The 17749-nt window shown below is 40.4% G+C and overlaps 2 protein-coding genes across 2 annotated transcripts; both read left to right on the plus strand.

The window, feature by feature from the left end:
• The first annotated feature begins 60 nt into the window (after positions 1–60).
• pcsk1 (proprotein convertase subtilisin/kexin type 1) lies at positions 61–11729 on the plus strand. Its single transcript, XM_023955003.1, has 14 exons — positions 61–429; positions 1429–1533; positions 1608–1730; positions 4503–4649; positions 5558–5634; positions 5815–5903; positions 6851–7023; positions 7305–7517; positions 7595–7695; positions 7792–8025; positions 8790–8947; positions 9040–9173; positions 9384–9545; positions 9715–11729. Exons 1-14 carry the CDS (start codon positions 244–246, stop codon positions 10108–10110), a joined length of 2298 nt encoding a protein of 765 aa, XP_023810771.1. The 5' UTR covers positions 61–243; the 3' UTR covers positions 10111–11729.
• A 2192-nt stretch (positions 11730–13921) lies between these two features.
• On the plus strand, positions 13922–17260 carry LOC101174260 (globoside alpha-1,3-N-acetylgalactosaminyltransferase 1-like). Its single transcript, XM_004068975.4, has 3 exons — positions 13922–14418; positions 15448–15510; positions 15779–17260. The coding sequence occupies exons 1-3, from the start codon at positions 14385–14387 to the stop codon at positions 16714–16716; spliced, it is 1035 nt and encodes a 344-aa protein (XP_004069023.2). The 5' UTR covers positions 13922–14384; the 3' UTR covers positions 16717–17260.
• Positions 17261–17749: the final 489 nt, after the last annotated feature.

Genomic DNA, 17749 nt, shown 5'->3' on the forward strand with positions numbered 1-17749 from the left:
ACGTCAGAGCAGCGGCAATTTGACGTGTGAACACCCCCCCCCCCCCACCGCGTTTACACACAGGCTCGCGCAGACCAGCCCTCTCCATCAACTGTATTTCCTCTCGTCCTAACGCGCAGTTTCCCTTCCTTACATCTCAGCCAGCGGTTTCTCCGAGAAGAAAACTCAATTTACCATCAATTGCATTCTGGGATATCACGTTGCTTGTACATAGGCCGTCTTTTCGTTTTTGGTTCTTCTGACATGGAAGTGAGATGTCGTCCAGTGGTGATGTGTGTTTTTGCCATCCTCTGCTCCGGGGCTCCACGGTCGCTCGGCTCTCCTTACGCGGACAGGCAGTACCTGAACGAGTGGGCTGTGGAGATCCCGGGCGGGCTGTCCGCGGCGGAGGCGATCGCCAGGGAGCTGGACTACGAACTGGTCCGACAGGTAGGTGCCAACGCCCTCCATGGAGGAAAGTGTGCGGAGATGGTTAGCTCTGCACTAAACAAATAATACAAACGATATTCAGTCGGTTGGACATTTCTGGAAGATATTTACGCAAAAGGAGGTTAATGAATTATTAACCAGAACCTATTTATAATCCAAGAGCAATGTTGACACCTGATCAGGACACATTTTGTGTTTTGTTTGGACTCATTAGACACAAATAGCAAACCTTTAATTCCTTCATAATAGCCTCAAAAAAGGTTTTGACTTTCAAAAAGTAAAATGATTTGGCTCCTTTTCCCTCCTTTACTGAACCATAACTAGAGCTGACCAGTTCAAAACATCCCTATTTTTCCTAATGTCTTAAGCTTTTCTTTTACATACAAATCACCTGTGGCCCTGGACAAGAGCGGGATTTGTTGCAGTGGAAAGAACTCAAACAACAAACAACATAAATTTATAGTCAATGCTAAAATAATTTGTCACATTGTTCCCACACACTAATAACTAATTCAATTATCACTCTTAAGCAAAAATACACATATAAGCTCTTTTGCATAGTTCATGTCAATAAAACTATTAAATCTCAAGGTTGTAAAAAAGAACAAAAGAGGATTTGTATTCCATACATTTTGCACTTATTAGAGAATATTGAAATCCAATGAGCAACTGGTTTTGGTTTAGAAAAAGGCCACATTTCCTCAAGCAATTCCAATATTTAATGCACTGGTGTCAAGGATAGCTGCAGATCACTGTGTTTGGTTTGTCTTCTGCCGGAATTAACAGAAATACAAATCTGTAAATCCCACCCGTCTGCTCAGAATCTGATCTCTAAACATGCAGTTTGACATGCAATAAATCAAAAAATACAATATGCTGTAATATAGGTGAAATGAAGAACAAAAGGGGATTTGTCAGACAAGCCAAAGTCAACAGATGGCTGACGTCATTTCTAAGAAACAAATCTGGCTGTTTGACTTCTTCTGCTCTTCTCTGCAGATTGGGGCCCTGGATGACCATTACTTGCTGAAACACCGCAGACATCCTCACAGGATGAAGCGCAGCGCCGACCACATCACCAGGCAATTGTCAGAGGATGATCGAGTGAGTAGTCCTTTGATCCTTATTCAATGCTATAAATGCTATAAAACTGATGAGATGTTTACTTGCATGTTCAGGTGTTGTGGGCGGAGCAGCAGTATGAAAAACGGCGCAACAAGAGGGCAGTCATCAGAGAGTGCAGGGACTGCTCAGTGGACAAGCTGTTTGATGATCCCATGTGGAACCAGCAGTGGTATCTGGTGAGTCTCCATCCATCCATCCATCCATCCATCCATCCATCCATCCATCCATCCATCCATCCATCCATCCATCCATCCATCCATCCATCCATTCATCCATTTTGTTAATCTGCTAAATCCCTTTTGGGGTCACGGGTTGTTGGACCCTGTCCCAGCTACTGTTGGACACCCTGGACAGGTCGCCAACCTGTCGCAGCACACAATCACTCCCACACATACTCACACATGCACACCTAGGGACCCTTAGAGTAAACAATCAACCTGTGAACCAAGTTTTGGACTGTGGAAGGAAGCCGGAGTGCCCTGAGAAAACCTACACATGCACGGGGAGGACATGCGAAATTCCACAGAGAAAGATCCTAATCGGGATTCAAATTAGGGGATTCTGGCTGTGAGGCAGGAGTGCTAACCACTGTTCCACCATTCAGCCCTGCCTTTTCTATCCATACATCCAATTATTTGGAGTTATTTTGATCATAAACTATGGTAAAGCCTTGGTCTCTTGTTTCTAAGCTTTTTGTCTGTTCTCCGTGGTAAGCATCCAGGTTATAACCTCAAATTACTAAGTGAGTCTGTGGAAAACATTTCAGAACTGTTTTTATCCATTTACATGCATTTCCGTGTGTTACTCCAATTTTCAGGGATGCAAAAATAAATAAAGAAATATGACAAGACCAAAGCGAGGCTATTGTAAGCTGTAGCCAACTGCTATTGAGCAGTTGTAACCAAAGGAGCCATTTGCCAGATTGGTTATACAGTCCCGTACGGAAATGAGAGGGTTGGAGAGGCTACTGCATAATCCAACAGGATGGTGCAGAGTACAGCCTTAATTCCCATTTTACCCAGAATGGAACATGTTTTGTGCTGTTACTGTGATTTATTTCTTAGACTTTACATGTAAAGATTAACTTAGATTTACCATGTTGGGAAGTATAAAGGCAACCAAGTCTCCTAAATTAAAAACGATGGCATGTTAAGGGTAAAAAAATCTCATTGATCTGGTTTATTGCTTATATAATCTTACATGAAGGATTTATTGACAACCCAGGTGTACCTGATCAGTTAGTGCAGTGCAGTGAGCAGATCCTTGGACTATAATTTGGACAACAAACATTTGCCTCTGATTTGATAAGGGGTGTGTCCTTGGTCTTTCCCACGTCACTGTTAGTGTGTGTCTGAATGAGAAACACATCTGCTTTCACGAGCTTGTTTTTTTCGCACCTGCATTACCCAGGCATGAGTCACGGTGGTAGGCAACAAGAAAATAAACGGAGATGAATCATTTTTGCCGGTGGGGGATGATAAGACTAATGGATTTGGCCTCAAAGTGCCGCTTATTGTATTTCCAAATAAGACATTGTCGGTGTCACCGGACAGCTCTGGTCTATTTGGGGAAACTATTTTTATTCTGTCGTTTTTTTAACGATGCTGGTTTTCTCTTTTTTTGCAACAGCAGTCACTGGGTCATATTTTAACACATTGCATTAGCAAATGAAGGTAGATATGATAATGAGGGAAAGGATTACAGTGGAGAACACAGGGGCTGGGTGAAAGATTGCAGTGGATGCACAGTGCAAAGTGATGCCACAGCTTACAAGGCTTTAGCAGCCCTGATGAGCATGGATGCTGGAGTTAAGGTGGAGCTGTGTGACGGGAGGCCAGCATGGCAGCAGCTGAGATCTGAGGCCAAGAGTGGGAAGAGTGTCTTTATTTGTCATGAGTGGCTGACCGCTCGGATTTAATTAACAGGTGACTCATTCTTGCAGTCTGAGATTCCTCCTGCAAGTGTCCAGGGCTGAGCCGCTATCGGTCCACGCTGAGAGCGCATCGAGGCATCTCGTGGGTGCTTCCACCCAAGTAGTCAGGGAATAGAGATGCGCTTGTTTTTTTCTGCATACTATAAAAGGCAATACAAGGCAGACTACCAAAAATCCCTTCAGATGAGGCTGGCCTCAACCAATGAGCATTTAGGTGTTTAAATCTAAACTGGTGAACAGTAGTTAGGAGAATAAGCCCCTCAAGCAATTTCTCATAGCACATTTTACAAAAGACAACAAGAAATTCATGGTCTGGAGCTGACTATAGTCCCTAGAAAATGATGCGAAGAAGGGGGAACAAATAGGCAATCAAGGTTGGGAGGGGAGGGGGGTACATTACAGGGATGAGTCATGTCTTTGGTGTGATGTTCTGCAGTGTCTGTGCATAATGCACTCAGAGCACAAGAGCAGCACAGCTCCTTTTTTTAGTCATAGTTGTCTCCAACGTTGATTCAAACTCCTCTTAAGGCATTGCATCCACCCTGCTGACTGTTTCTCACTCCACCCAAAACAAGCATGTTGCCACCCCCCCCCTCCCCACACAAACACACACGACCTGTAAGATTAGAGTTAAAGAAGGATTTCTAAACAATGTGACAGGCATAATGTAATCTATTGTGGGAAAACCTTAGTTGAAGCACAGCATGCTGGGAATCTTTGGGGGTAAATTATTAAGAAGTGCTGTTGTACTCAATAATACAAAAGTCTGAATAATTGTGACCTTCTTGTAACAATCTGCCTGTAAGTAGTCATAGAAAAGAAGTGGACTCGAGCCATGACAAAAGCAGAGCTGACAGTTTAGTAATGAATTGCTGTAAAGGTCAGTGGAAGAGTCAGTGGGCTGGAAGACTCTACCTGGGCTGCATCAATGTCTGATATGATCTCAGCAGCCTGTTTGGACTGCATTGTCAGAGCTGATCAGAGATGTTTACTATTTTCTTCCTCTTCTTTTCAGCAAGACACGCGAACGTCGTCCTCGCTGCCAAAGCTGGACCTTCACGTGATCCCAGTCTGGCAGAAAGGCATCACAGGGAAAGGAGTGGTCATCACAGTTCTGGATGACGGACTGGAGTGGAACCACACAGACATCTACTCCAACTACGTAAGACACTGTTGCCATGGATACAGCCTCCGTCGTCTGGGTCTGCCGTTGCCATAGAAACGCAGCTGGTGACACCTTACAAGACGATTTATAAAGCTCATAATAAATTTGCAATATGATAATCCAGCCTGTCTCCAAGGGGCTTCCTGGTTTTTAATTACCACATCCCAATAATTAATGCTGCAATGAATGCCTGGATTCAGTGGAGCTAATTTAGAAAATATTTGTCACTTCCCTAACAATGTTTTGAAGTCTGAAAGGGGAAGCAGATAATTATGAGACAGAGGGCTGAAAGAGGCTTCATTTCAGCCCTCTGTCTCATTTATGGAGGACTCTGAAAGCCCTGTTTGTGTTGTGGTTTCAAATGCACTGCAGCTATGAGAAGGCAGACACCCTCGCCTCGTCAGAGAAAAGAAGGAAAACGAAAAGAGGAATGACTGTTTGCAACTCCACAGTAATTAATGCTGGTAAACCTACAGCTTAGAGTACAGATAAATCAGGAGAAGAATACAGTATAACAGAGTCTTATGTACAGATGAGTCAATACACACCATTTGAGCCATCCTATTCAGACTTTATTGCATTGAATTTATGGAATTGTAACTAAAGATTGAAAAAAATGGATATGCATAGCAAACCAGACCTAACAAACTTTTTCAACCGATTTACACATTCTCAGGCAAAAATAGCTTTAAAAAATCTATACATTTCTCATTCATTGTTGCTGATAATTGCTGCTTCTCTAAGCTCCTACCTGTAGCCTGAATATGTAGTCACTTGATCTATGTGTCATCATCAGTCATACGCGTCACCATGACAACAGCCCTGACATATCAGAGGCTTTGTCGTTCTCGTCCTCTGACGTTACCGCTGCCTTTTAAATTGATTTTCCTTCCTGTCCCCCAAAGGATGCAGCCGCCAGCTACGATTTCAACGACAACGACCCGGATCCTTTTCCCAGATATGACTCCACCAACGAAAACAAGTAGGTCAACCAAGAACACCAAAGAACTTCTCTGTTATGCTAAAACAACCCTACCAATGTTATTGGTATTCATTTATTGTTTTCATTGAATGAGAGCTATTGTGAAAAAACTATTAGAGTACTGAAAAACTGTCTTAAAGGTTTCAGGAGTTTCTGTTGAATATCTCCTTTCTTTTTCAGACATGGCACGAGGTGTGCGGGAGAGATAGCAATGCAGGCGGACAACAACAAATGTGGAGTTGGAGTGGCCTACAACTCAAAAGTTGGCGGTAATTTTTGTATTTTTTTCTAAATAGATCCTTTTTTTATATTTATGTATTGTTTCCGTGTGGAGTCTGTGAAAGTAGCTTTTGGTTCATACAATCTGTACTGGCAAGCAGAATTTGTAGTTAGTGAAGATGTTTTCACACCTGGATTGTCATTGCAATAGTAAATGACAACCCAGAGAAATTTTGAAAACTCTAAAGCTGTTTTTATGGATTCTAGTGCAAAAACTGAATCTTAAGAAAGTAACATACTCTTTTTTTAAAAAAAAGATTTTTTTTGTCTTGTGAAATAATCATCTTATTGAGAAACTTTTTCAAAGCAAAATGTGTTTGTTTGAGAAAACACGTCTTAGTAAATGTAATGTAGTCTTGGAAAAGGAATTCCTATTAAGACCATTTTTCTCACCCCACTGGTAGATTTTTCTGATTAAATTTTTTGTTTTTGTTTTTGCAGTGTTTGGATTACTTCGACTGTTTATCTTTTTTGAGTGTTTTTATTAACTTTCCTGCTCCGTTGTTAGATCCTTTTCTATATCTGATTGTTTTACTCAAAAATGTTCAGTTTCACAGAACAGGGTTTTAGTTCATCACAGAATAAATGCATTTATATATTAGAGTGGGGAATTTGTGATGGTCATATAAATGTATTCTTAAAAAAAACTCAACTGATCAATAGTAGTTAATGTTTTAAAAAGCCTGGTGGGGACTTTGTTGAGTCCCAAATATCTTTCCTATTTCTTTTTCAAAAAAGAATTACCTTAAATTCACAAAAAACAGCTCTTTGGGGGAGCTGAAAACAATGAACATAAACTTATATGGCATAAATTAAGCAACAGTTCTCAGGGAGTTTTATGCTATTTTTACACTTCAACCTGCATGATGCCCCACCTCTCAAACACTTGTTAAATGAAAAGTGGTTTGATCTCAATATTCCAAAATTCTCTGATCAGGAATCCGGATGCTGGATGGAATTGTGACAGATGCCATCGAAGCCAGCTCCATTGGATTCAATCCAAACCACGTGGACATCTACAGTGCCAGTTGGGGACCCAACGATGATGGCAAAACGGTGGAGGGCCCTGGTCGTCTGGCCCAAAAGGCTTTTGAATACGGAATCCAAAAGGTAAATACCAAAAGCATTTTCTCATAGGAAATAAATCTGCATTACAACAGAATAAACATGGACAATTCCGTTTCAATAAATATTCTCATGTGAAGAAAAGTAGCCAAAGAGTTTCTTATAAAAGGTGAATTTTTATACATGTTTTTTTTTACAATGTGAGAATAATAGGGCATTTTATATGTTATACATTGTGCGTTAAATGATAGAAATCTTGTCAATGGAATTTGAATCATCCAAAAGAGCTAATGGAACATTTTCTGTCTCGGTGGTGCCCTCTGTAGGGCCGAGGTGGAAAAGGCTCCATTTTTGTTTGGGCATCAGGTAACGGTGGGCGCCAGGGGGACAACTGCGACTGCGATGGCTACACAGACAGCATCTACACCATCTCCATCAGCAGTGCCTCCCAGCAGGGCCTGTCTCCATGGTACGCAGAGAAGTGCTCCTCCACTCTGGCTACAGCTTACAGCAGCGGAGACTACACCGACCAGAGAATAGTACGTCCAAACCTGTGTTTACATAAGCTTTCATTTTCAATCACATGCCACCTCATGGTTTTCCTGTTTTCTTTCAGACTAGTGCTGACCTGCACAACGAGTGCACTCAGACTCACACTGGAACATCTGCTTCTGCCCCGCTGGCTGCTGGAATATTTGCTCTGGCTCTCGAACAAAAGTACGCACCTGTGAAAATGTTCTTGTTAGAAATATTTGCCAACTAATTTGGTTTGCATTTCTCATTTAATATCCACTACCTTGTTTGTCACCTCAGTCCCAATCTTACCTGGCGAGACCTGCAGCACATCATCGTCTGGACATCAGAGTTCGATCCTTTGGCCAACAATCCTGGCTGGAAAAGGAATGGAGCAGGACTGATGGTCAACAGCCGCTTTGGTTTTGGACTACTTAATGCCAAAGCTTTGGTGGACCTCGCTGACCCGGCCACCTGGAAGCATGTTCCAGAAAAGAAGATATGCATCGTGAGGGATGATTCTTTTCAGCCAAGGTATGTAAGCCTGTCATTTCACTCTTATAAAATCTTCTGTAAGCTATGCTCTTTTGTCTTTTGTGATACAAAAGATATATTGTTTTCAAGATCCAGATTCTTGGTGGATGTGCAATCTTCCCAGTCTGAGATTGGCTGCATTGTCACAGTTTTGCTTTGTAGCTTGTTGATCATTATATGTCCAGATGAAAATGCTGCAGTATTTTTTCCAAAAAGATAATTTGAATGCTTTAGCAAGTTTGAAAGTTTCAAGTTTCAAGACTAAAATTAGAGGATCATCTACTCTTTTTGCTCCTTAAGTCTTTGTTCTGTAGTTTACTTTGGATTATGTGACTCAATGGCATCAATACCCACTTTGCCCATTACCTTGCTACATCCCTGTTTAATCCCAAGGATTTGGCTCTACATTTCCGTTAGTGCTCAGAGGTCCACAACCCCCCCCCCCCCCCCCCCCCCCTCCAGCTTTATGCCAGCTTGAAAATCCTTTCATTCATGTCTGGAAGAGATGAGGATTAGCTGTTTTGCAAATGAATGACCAAATGTTTCCAAATCTGGACGTCCATTCTGTGTTTGTGATTGTCATTGAACAAATGGGGTGGTGGCTTGTTATACAAGGAGGGCCGCATTAGATGTTCTCCCCATCTAACACTGTGTTACCAAATCGTCCTGCAATGATGAAAACATGGTGCTTATATGACCCACTTTCTGTTGTTTCCAAGAAGCTGTTTGTGACACATTTACTGCTATTTTAATGGATCCCGCAGGGAACTAAAAGCAGCAGGGGAGATCACCATAGAGATTCCTACCAAAGCTTGTGCGGGCCAGGAGAATGCTGTCCGCTCATTGGAACATTTACAAGTGGAAGCCAGCATCGAATACACCAGGAGAGGAGATCTGCACATCACACTCACCTCCCCAGCTGGTTAGAAACCTGCCATGAGAACACGCATTGCAACGACATGGTGGCTATTTTAGGTTGTAAATGGATTCATCCCATCTGGGTTCTTCCCTCAGGCACCACAACAGTCCTTCTGGCAGAGCGGGAAAGAGACACATCAGCCAATGGTTTCAGAAACTGGGACTTTATGTCCGTTCATACGTGGGGAGAAGATCCTGCTGGAACATGGACTCTAAAAATCACAGACACTGTGAGTTTTTCCTCCTCCTCAATGGTGACAGTCTCTCTTAAAGTCCCACTCCGTTCACCCTTTGATCTATTTTAAAAGTGTTCCCAGTGATCTTTTAATTATGATCATGCAGTTTTTAGCCATTTCTGCAGAGCAGCATTACAAAATCACCTTTGGGTTGTGGATCGGACCGCTGCCTTGACATGAAATCTCTTTGAATCTCTTTCTCAGTCGGGCCGCATGGAAAACAAGGGACGCATCTTGAGCTGGAAGTTGATTCTTCATGGAACATCAGAGAAACCAGAACACATGAAGAAACCTAGAGTCTACATTCCCTACAACGCAGTGCAAAATGACCGCCGTGGCGTGGAACACATGGATGACATGATGGAGGTGAGCAGGAAAGAAGTTGCCAGCTGAAATGTCTAAAATAAATGTCATTTTTTAATAAAACAGAATTTCTGCCACACAACTCAAAGTCAGAGAGAAGCTTTTGGAAGAATTACATTACATCAATAGCTTTCTATGACACAGTAATACGTCTTTCGGTCTGGTTCTACAGGAGCCCACACAGCCCCACCCACCTCAGAAAACTGAAGTCCAAATTCTCAAGAAAGAGCCTCAAAAGCTCTCAAACTCCTCTTACTCCCCCTCCTTTGCGCTGCTGCGTCTCCTGCAGACAGCCTTCAGCCGGCAGCCCATGGTTGTGCAACAACGCCAGACAGCTGCAAGTCCCTCCTCAAGTTTGAAAAACCAGCAGCCCAGCCAGAGCCTCACCCCGCCAGCTGCAAGACTCCCCGCAAAAAAGCTGTACCAAGCTCTGGACCTGATCAATAAGTACCACGGTGCCGGGGACAACATCTACAGTGACTACAGCGATGGCTTCTACAACATCAAGCCGTACAGACACAGGGATGATCGACTGATGCAGGCCCTGTTCCAGATGCTGGATGATTAGAAGTGAGAGCCAGGAGGTGCAGAGAGGGAAGAAAACGACAAGAGAAAGGGTGGGATGAAAGCTTGAGAGCAGAAGAGTAAGATGAGTGAGAGAATGAAAAGAAATGTTCATTACCGGTCCTGGAAGAGTGGAAGAGAAAATGAGAAACACCCAAAATGCTGCATATCTAATTTATTAGCTGATCACTATGTGTTAACTGATTTCTTTTTTTTTTTTTTTTTGTCATTCAATCATTTGACCCTGCACAATTTCCTTATGTAATTTAAAAAACAGAGTTATTTAGATTATTTCTGATGTAAAATATATATACATGTGGTGAATACAAAAGCATTTAACCAAATGAAAAGGGAGTTATTGTGGCCTTGTCTCTTTCTTTTCTGCTTGCTTGAGCATGGCATTCTTAAATGATGCGTTTGTAAAGTATCTATGGCTATTTATCTTTCAGAGACATTAATTTTAAATTAGTAATCTTTGGTATAGATGCCATTTCTACATAGTTGCTCATTCGTTTTCCACTACAACACTATTTATTCACCATAAATGTGATCCAAATAACTGAAGTCTCTGAAGCAGACATAACAGATAAATTGATCATAAAAAAATTCTAATTCTGTTTGCAAAATACTTATTCTCAGGGGATACACAAAGTTGAAAACAGTAATTGTGCTCTTAAATCCATTCAGAGAAATGTATTCAGAATGTAAAACTATTTTCTATAAGGTGTCAACATGAGACTTAAAATTAAGGAAACTTAAAAAAAACGTCAAAGTGGAAAAATTGCCAAAATAAGAGATTTGCTTCCTCGTGCATTTCTTTCATTTTGTATAAGTGCAATGCTGCATTATAGAAATATTTTTCTAAGGATCCAATATCTTGTGAATTATTTTACATAGTGAACCTTTTTAATTGTTTTATTTAGCACACACATGTGCTGAAAGAAAAGGTAGTTTTCTCAACATGCCAACACTAATAAAGCGTTGCTGTCCAAAAGTTTATTTTCAAAAACTGTAAAAACGAATGTCATCTGTAAAATGTAAGCCAAAATCCGGAGTTGAAACATTTTTTTCCTCATCCAAGGAACCTTATTACCAGTAAAACCTGTGACTCCTCTCAGTCGACATTTGTAGCTGATCATTTATTTTTTCTCATTTGGTGGTAATACAGAAAATTTTTTAGCTCACCTCAAGCTCTGTAGAATAGAGGCTTAGTACAACCAAGTACATTCATGTTCAACACTGTTAGTAAAGCTGTAACAAATGTGCAAATATTCATCCCCATGTGGTGCAGAGCAACGTACATGTAGTAATTTAAGTCTTTGTGACATGAAATGCTGTAAAACCTCAGTGCAGAGTCTCTATTCTCTAGCTTGGAAATGCCTGTCCCTCTCGTCTGCCAGAACAAGTGACAGGGAAGAGGATGTTTAAAATAAAATTTTAGAAGAGCTTTCAATGCTCCGCGTAATTTATCCAATCTTGAAGCTAGCTTGTTCGGTTATTTGTTTATTTATTTTGTATTTAAAGTTGTTTACACTGACCAATATGTCATATTCTGTTCCAACTTCTGTATGGATGTGTAACAAAAATTACGAGATTTATCCAAATAAAATGCAAAGTAACAGATCTGTGGTTCTCTGACAGTGGACTGTAATTCTCCAAACAAAGAGCAAAAAATAAAATATTTCTAAAAAGCAAAAAATATTACCACAACTTTGCCCACAGGGATAATTGAAGCCTAGTTTAATCCATCCTCTTTTAAATCTGCTTTATTCCTGTTTGGGATCAAGGGGAAGGTGGGGTATATCCTGGACAGTTGGCCAGTGGGTTGTCAGGCCACTCAGAGACCAACAACCTCACTCAGACCTGAGGATGAAATTAGAGTCACCATTAACCAGTGAAGCATGTTTTTGGACTGTAGAAGGAACCTGGAGTGCCAGGAGGATAATGCATCTAAAGAACATGCCAACTCCACACAGAAAAGGCCCAGCTGGGGTTTGAACCTGGACATGTGAGATGAGAGTGCTAACCACTACACAACCATTCAACCTGAAGTATTTTCATTTGAATTGAATAAAGTAAATTAATTAAAAAAGGCAAGTCCTGCTGATGATTTGATGGTGAGCAAAATCACTTTGTCAGGTTCAAGTCAAAGATTTGAAAAAAATAAAACCTGTTCTCTTGGTTTTTAGTCATTTAAATATAAATGTGCTTCTGTGTCTTGAAACAGTGACCTGAAATTGAACAAAATTCACCCATCCATCCATTAATCCATCTTCAAAAACCTCTTGATGTCTTTCACAGTTATGGGGTTGCTGGAGCACATTTCAGCACAGACAAAAAAACCAAACTGACCAATTCAACTTCAACAACTATGATCACATTTACCATTTTACCAGTCAATAAAATAATGCTCATAGTGGGACTAGTACAACGTAGATGAAGAAGGAAGAAGAGTATTGTGGTCCTTAAAGATAAATCTAATAAGGTATAATCTGCACAAGATAACGCCTTGAGGAGTTTAAAATAAAAAATTCAATAATCCCCATTTTTGCTTGAAACATATTTTGACTGGGGCTACAAATATGGAATTAAATTATGTATAACATTAAATATGTTTCTTTGTTCTTCTGTGTATTCCAGTGTTGTGTATTTACAGCTGGTGTCTTTTGTCAGAATCCGTTTTATTTTTTTATATTACTTATATATATATGTATGCTTATATTTATATTACACAAATATTACATTTACATTTATAAATGCAATACAATAAAATACATTTTCATCCAAACACACTTTTACATTTTATTTTAAAATTAGAAACGAGTTCTGGTGGAATTCATATTAACCCTTGTGCTATCCTAGGCACTTTAACATTGGGAGTTGGGTCATCTAGACCCACTAGACCAGGGGTGTCAAACTCATTTTCACTGAGGGCCACATCAGCATAGTGGTTGTCCTCAAAGGGCCAGATATAACCTATACATGTAACTAAATATAATGAAAAATAAATGTAACTACTCATTAATGTTAAATAACTCATTATTTATTTACTATAACTTTTTAAAGTGACAATTACAGTTGCACAGAAAATGTATGTTTTCTTGTTACTTTAGTATAAATCCTTTTACACTTGATTCTGTCAGGTTAGGTTATATGGACAGTGTGTAAGTCCTAAGTTGCCCAATCCGATATTTCAAGTCCAATTCCCCCTAGATGTGAATAAATACACACCAATTTTTATTTTTTATTTTAAGGAATTAAAAACTTTTATGCTCTCACGGGCCACATAAAATGACATGGAGGGCCACATTTGGCCCGCGGGCCTTGAGTTTGACAAGTGCTCTAGGCAGTGCTCTGAACCTTTTTTCTTCAATATTTGTGATCTTCACTGGTGTCCATGGATTACATGAAATCTTTCCACCTTTGTCATGGTAGGGAGAACACGTCAGGGTAAGGGTGGGGTCATCTAAGATAGCACAAGGGTTAAAGTGGCATGAAGGATTTCATCATCTACATTTTCTCTATTCTTTGCCTGAAAACAGCCATCCTAAAATAGTCAATAATAGTTTTATGCCTCTTTATTAAAAAATATACCATTGACGTTTTAATTAAAGCTATCTTTTAATGTATCATTTTTTTAACGCATTTCTTGCATAAAAAGTAAGTTAAATGTTGAATGTTTTCCTTCTCAAACACAGAATTACGACTTCTGATAGAACACCTCCACCCTGTGGACATTGTAGGTGAAACACTGGAAGAAGAGTTTTACAGAGCTTTTAAAATATCTGCTTTTGATTTTTTTCTTCTTCTTTTTTTTTTACAAAATGTTGGTGTCAAACCATTTTAATTCTTAACTTTGATTCAAACAAATTATTCAGTGAGATCATTTCAATCTTACATTTTAAGAAAAAATATGTTCTAATTTGCATAAATTCAGGGATGCATCTAAGCTCCTCCTCCTAAATCCCTCATTCGCCACTCCACATCTGGCTTCTATGAGAAAATGTTCCAATCTTGAATTGCCAAAGTCTTAAGTGGAATGTAAAAAGGGGGAGTGGGAGAATGAAAGTGAGGAAAAGAGAAAGGAAAACAACATAATACAGCAACAAAAGGAGACAAAGAACCCTTCTGCAAGAAGGATAAACAGGCTGAACACTGAGAAAAATTTACTTTAACAACCAACCAGGAAAGAAGAATGAGCAACTAACGAAAAGTAAAGGAACGAAAAGATAATCTTCTGGAAAAATTTTCCCTGCTGATACAGCAGTTGGTCAAAGTATGGCACTGTGTCCCTTCTGCAGGACAGCATCAGGTCAGTACTATTTCCATGGTCCTATGTTCTTCCTCTGCCATATTTCCCACAATCCTCTTTTTTTTAATACTTTGTAAGTTCCTCAAATCTGTTTATTTAAAAAGTAATACGACTTTCTGATTAATTATCTGTAACACTCCATTCCTGAGTGGATAAGACATTTGCATTCAAATGACATCACCCACTCTAATGAATATTTTCTGTTAGGTGCTTTTAACATCTTGTGGCATTTATCTCATGTGGGGGGGAAACAGAAAATAAATGAAGATTAAAACGGCATTTCTGAGTATTTTTTATTCAAATTGTGGTGAATCAGATGCAGATAAAAAATGATGTTGAAAAATGCTTGTAGTTCTTACACACAAACTACAATCAGCCATCAGCTCCCTGTCCCACTCCATTCCGATGCATCTACTTGCAGACAAATAGATCCATGTACGGCTTCGGTTTCCCCATCTGAGCTGGTATCTGGCAAAACTGTATGGCTGGATACCTCTGATATTGCTCCCCAATTTTGTTGCAATGCTAACATTAGGTTGGGAGTATGTTGTAAGCCAGTGGTAGAGAGTGTAAACAAAGTGATTTTGGGAAATAAGTGCAGGCTCACTCCGCAACAACAGTCCTGCCCACAACTCAGAGGTGAATTTCTGATGAACTCCTGCCACTCTAGAAAAATGTTCCAAGAACAACACAATGTTTTTTTTTTATTTTGCCTAAAAACATTATCATATTTACAGGGGAACACTTTTACAATAGACCAAAAGATGATCAGAGTGCGACCATAAAATAAAAGTTGGGTGAAATAATTTAAAATATAAACAACATGAAGTTACATCATGTCAGTGGTAAAGCTACCAATGTCTAAGGCTGTCACTCATCCAAACTCACATTTTTATCTGTATTTGATATAAAGGTTGAGCTGTAAGAGGTTCTATTTGTGTCAAAAATATGTTTTTGTGTAGAGCTGTACTAAAACTTGTGACTGTGACTTGTGTAATGTGTGCGTTTGCATGTTTGTCTTCCTAACAGGACTAGTGAAAATAGCCAGAATTCAAATCCTTCTTGGCTGTTTTGTACTTTGTCTTATCATCTGTAAGTATACAGCAGAATGTTTTTGTTCTAACACTTTGTATCAGGACAATGCATAAATGCAGAAATATGTTCACAGAATCTTTTTGTTCACCTGTAGACTATACTTAGGACTAGTGTTTTAATCTCCTTCCACTGAAAATTTTAATTTTAATTTTATCGATTTTCACTGGTGATCACAGGTATTAAGCTCTGTGTATTGTAGAAGTACTTTGATTCTTTGGACTATGAAAAAGTTGTTAAAAAACAAAACAATATTTTGTCTTTTCAGACTTCCTCAATGCATATAAAGTTTCAAGCGGTGTTAAATCCGTGGGAATGGAAAGAACAAGAATGGTGAAGGATATGACTGTAGTCAAGGCTGCACAACCACAAACTCCTCTAGTGACACCATGGGGGGCTCCCTTAGTGTGGGGTGACATCCATAAATCCTCATGGAGAAGGGACAAACTCGTGGAAAAGGGAATCCACATTGGCCTTTTGGTGCTGGTGGTGGGAACCTATGCCCAGTTTGTGCACCGTTTCCTCTCCTCAGCTGAAACTTACTTTCTTCCAGATCAGATGATCACATATTACATTCTCACGGACAATCCCCGCTCCCTTGATCCTGCAATCGAGCTTGGGCTCGAGCGACAGATAAAAGTGATTCCAATTGCCGAGGTGCCTGGGTGGGACAGGTTATACCATCGCAGAATGGCTCTTGTGGCCGACACCATCAAAAATACGGCTCGCAGCGAGGTTGAATACATCTTCTGTGCTGATGTTGACCAAGCATTTGTTGGCCCAGTGGGGGAAGAAATCCTTGGAGACCTGGTGGCTACATTACACCCAGAACTCTTTGGGATGCCTCGAAGCTCATTCCCTTATGAGGCCACAGAGGAATCATCTGCTTACGTAGAGGAGAATGAAGGGGACTACTACTATTCATCTGAGCTGTATGGTGGATTGGTATCTGAGGTGTACAAACTGGCTCGCATGTGCTCTTTGCTCATTCTTCAGGACAGAGCAAATAAAGTAACACCTAGAGGCCTGGAGGAAAGCTACCTGAACCGTTATCTGATCGACCACAGGCCAACCCGCGTGCTGTCCCCAGAGTACAGCTGGTGGGACTCGACCCTAGCTGGTCGTGTTCCTCGTCAGAGACTAATATCTATAGGAAGACAATGTGAGGCTTATGACATCCAGATGAAAGAGCAACACAAATGCTAAGCAAAAACAAACTCAGCTGTAGAGGGATTCTCCAGCAAATCATTGATTGGGTAGGGAAACCAAAACAGACAGCAGATGAAGAGACAAGATAGTAAAGATCTTGATGACATTCACAGCTTTCATCAGATTTTAAGTACAACCTCACAAAGGCAACCTCGACAGTGTGCAGCGAATTAAAGACCATTTGTGGTCGGCAGCGCCTTTGTCTCTCTGCAGCCTCTCCTTAGCCTGTCTCTTTAAACAAAGCACTGTCCTCTCCATTAATGTCAGCCTCAGAGATATTGTCCCAGCAGCTTTGTGGTCAACAGCGATAAGAGTAAACAGTGTAAGTGCACACTCTCCTCACAGTGACCAATCATTAACTAGAAGAGCTGCTATTTCGAGGTCTTTAAAGACCAGGTGGGTGAAAGCAGAAGCAACATCATGTCGTCTGTGTCTGCCAGGTCTCAAATGCCCCTGAAATTAAACAAAAATCAAATTAAACCTGTGTCATAACCTAGCTGGAATAAAACGTAATGTCAGTTAAGTGGACTTTGGTTGTTACTGTGGCTGTCTGTCTCTACTTCTTTCACAAGCATGCTCCCTCAATCACACATTGCTTTCTCCTCTGGCTGCGCTTGTGTTTTTATGGGAGGGTTAACCAGGAGCAGATGTTTTTTTCTCACTGCCAACAAATTCAGTTCTGAGAGCCAAATCGCCACGTGGAGTGAAGCTGAAGCTGAGCTGCCAAAAATCCTGTGAATTTGTGCTTCTGGAGCCTCAGTGTCAGTATCACTGTGTGCTCACAGCAGCAAACCTTCCCAGCTTCTATTCAAATTTAAACCGAACTGCTCAGTGAAGTGGAAGTTTCTGTCTCGTAACAGCCTGCTTTCAGAATTTAGTGCAGAAATCTACAACAGTCAGATCCATGTGTGCAGATAGCTCACAGTAAGTCCACTAAGACACAACTCACAGATACATTTAAATTCATGACCTGCACAAACAAGTCAATGAGTCTAATTCCAATTTTAGTTGGAGAGTTCAGGATAAAACT

The sequence above is a fragment of the Oryzias latipes genome, chromosome 5 (genome assembly GCF_002234675.1).
Source record: "Oryzias latipes chromosome 5, ASM223467v1".
Classification (NCBI taxonomy): Eukaryota; Metazoa; Chordata; class Actinopteri; order Beloniformes; family Adrianichthyidae; genus Oryzias; species Oryzias latipes.